The sequence below is a fragment of the Propithecus coquereli genome, unplaced genomic scaffold (genome assembly GCF_000956105.1).
Source record: "Propithecus coquereli isolate 6110/MARCELLA unplaced genomic scaffold, Pcoq_1.0 Scaffold451, whole genome shotgun sequence".
NCBI lineage: Eukaryota > Metazoa > Chordata > Mammalia > Primates > Indriidae > Propithecus > Propithecus coquereli.
The window spans coordinates 1059060-1061743 of NW_012150297.1; the positions used below are offsets into that span (position 1 = coordinate 1059060).

Here is a 2684-nt window from a genome sequence, read left to right on the forward strand (position 1 = left end):
GCCCGGCTAATTTTTCTATTTTTTGTAGAGATGGGGTCTTACTGTGTTGCGAACAGCATTTTCGAAAGCCTTATAACACTTCCGAGCCTCTTCTCTTTCAAAGTCTGTGCCATGAAATCAAGGGTACTTTTTTTTTATTCTGAGAACCTTTAAAATTAATTATGCTAAAGACCAGGTTTCGTATATCTGATTAGGTGTCTTCCTCACTTCATACCCTGCAACTACAAACAGCTAAATTCCACCTGAAATTTCTTGGTTAAAAACAAATAAACAAAAAAACGAACACACACCAAGACTGGGCATGGTCGTTCACGCCTGAAATCCTAGCACTCTGAGAGGCCAAGGCAGGAGGATCACTGAAGGCCAGGAGTTCACCATCAGCCTGGGCTACACAGTGAGACCCCATCTGTATAAAAAAATAGAAAAACTGGCCAGGTGTGGTGACACACACCTGTAGTCCCAGCTACTCAGGAGGCTAAGGCAGGAGGATCACATGAGTCCAGGAGTTTGAGGTTGCTGTGAGCTATGATGATGCTACTGTACTCTAGCCTAGGCAACAGAGAGCCTGTACCCCTCCTAAAAATAACAAAAAACAAAACAACTAATTGTTTAAGGCTACCAGTTATGCTGATAATAAATGACTAATTTTCACTACGTATTTCTTATTTGTGGCTTTGGATGAACTTGAGAAAGGCCATTTTTTTTGCCTTCTCATCCACTAGCCCTACTCTCCCACTCCTCTCTCCTATCAGCCCGAAATGCAAAAGCCCAGAATTGGCTGCAGCTACTCAACGTAACTAAAAATAAATTACAAAGACAATAACTAGATGATTCCCTACTGGAGTTCAATACAAAAGTTTCCCTTACGCCAATTTATTAAGTCTGTTTTGGTCCATAACGCTAAAACATTGAAGTCTTAAAGTCTTTTACCCTTTGGGATCAAGGAGGTCTCGGACTTTTTCATTATAAATTTCCATGTAGGACACTTCTACTTTGAAACTCTGCTCCTCATTTTCTTCTTTTTGAGTTCGTTCGAAGAGCCCACTACAAAGTCTTGGGATTAGTCCAGGTTGGTCAGCTGTGCCCATCATGGTATAAGACTTTCCAGACCCTAAAAAATGAAAAGCAGAGTTAACACTGTCTCTTTGGGAAATTTAAACACATAACTCTCTTTCCATTGCTCATAATAAATTATCAGCACTTAGCAAAATGACCAAAATATAAGAAGTATACCCAAAAACAATGATGAGCATAAGAAGTATAGAAACTTTCCTGCTACACATGTGAAAACCAGAAGTAAAGGTCTTTTAGAAAGAAAAAAACCTTCTTTAGTCACCTTCATACATTTAAAAAAAAAAAAAAAACAAAACACCTAAAACAACTGAAAAATAGGTTTGAAAAGTTTTCTAAAATAATCTGAGAAGATTCCTATGATTAATACCATTGTAACAGCTCCCAACCACTAATCACAGCACAAAAAATACAGGTTATTCCTATGGGCCCCAGAGCAAATTAACTTACTACTCCTTGGCATTAGTGTGCAAACCAAACAATAATCATTTCTAATGTAAAATTATTTTCTCCACTGTAGTAAGAATACATATTCATTAAGGAAAATTTAGAAAACACAGGAAAATAGGAAGAAAAAAATTAAATCACCATAGTGCTACCATTGGAAAACAGTAACCACTGACATTTAAGTGTAATTCTTTCCTTTTTTAGTGGCAGGGATTTTGTGAACATGCTGTTAACCATACAGGTTGCTGCTTTTGTCACTTGGCACTTTATTAACATCATAAAACCTAAAGCTAATGTACCACTCCCTAAGTACCCGGCCTCTTCTAAAGTTTGCACACAGTAAGTCATGATGACAGCCCTGCAGGAAGGTCTCTAATTATCCACCTTTACAGATAAGGAAGCTGGAGGGCAGGGGTGGAGTGCCGGGTCTCTCTGCCCACCAGTGGCAGGAGCAGGCCTGGAGCTGGCACAGCCTGGCCCCAGGCTGGCTGTTCTTTCAACAACTACGTGTGATGCTTCCTGAAAACATCACACACATTTTTCTGTGAAGAGCATTTCCAACTGGACGAGCTACATGCTATACTCTAGTAACTAGTTCACTTTAAATAGATTTCCTTTCCTTGACCACAGAGTTACAGAAACCAAAAAACTCCTTATCTTTATGACTGGTAAGACAGTAACAAGCATGTTCTTTTTAGTATTTTCTCTGCTATGATCCTTAAAGCCTAAAAAAAAAAAAAAGATACATAGGCATGGCTAGTAATAAGTTCAACAGTCATAGCTCTGTAATGTATTTTTAAAAAAATAACTCTACCAATGCCTTGTGAGAAGATAAGTAAAGAAAAAGGATCCTAATGCTAATGTTATCACACCCTCTTAAAAACTCATTGCCTAATTTCATCTATAGTACTCTCTGAAAAGGAAAATATTAATAACAAAGAACAAATCGGCAGTATGCTACTTGGTAAACATGGTTCTATTTTCTGTTTCACTGACAGTATTTGCTTTGTGTCATTTCACAGTATTTGACATTACCAGTCTGTCCGTAGGCAAAAATACATGCATTATAGCCATCAAAAGCATTCTGAAGGATATTCTCCCCAAGGCACTTGAAAACATCATCTTGACCTAAAAGATGAGAGAAAGAGAGAAAGGATATTTTAAAC

The 2684-nt window shown here is 37.9% G+C and overlaps 1 protein-coding gene across 1 annotated transcript in view; it reads right to left on the bottom strand.

Annotated features, from left to right (window-relative positions):
* KIF13B (kinesin family member 13B) overlaps positions 1-2684 on the bottom strand; it is a 172319-nt gene that overhangs the window by 111382 nt on the left and 58253 nt on the right. Inside the window, exons 4-5 of the mRNA XM_012654927.1 lie at positions 2554-2646; positions 931-1111 (exon numbers count right to left, since the gene is read on the bottom strand). Coding sequence (XP_012510381.1) covers positions 931-1111; positions 2554-2646 — 274 coding nt within the window. The remainder of the gene's footprint in view (positions 1-930; positions 1112-2553; positions 2647-2684) is intronic.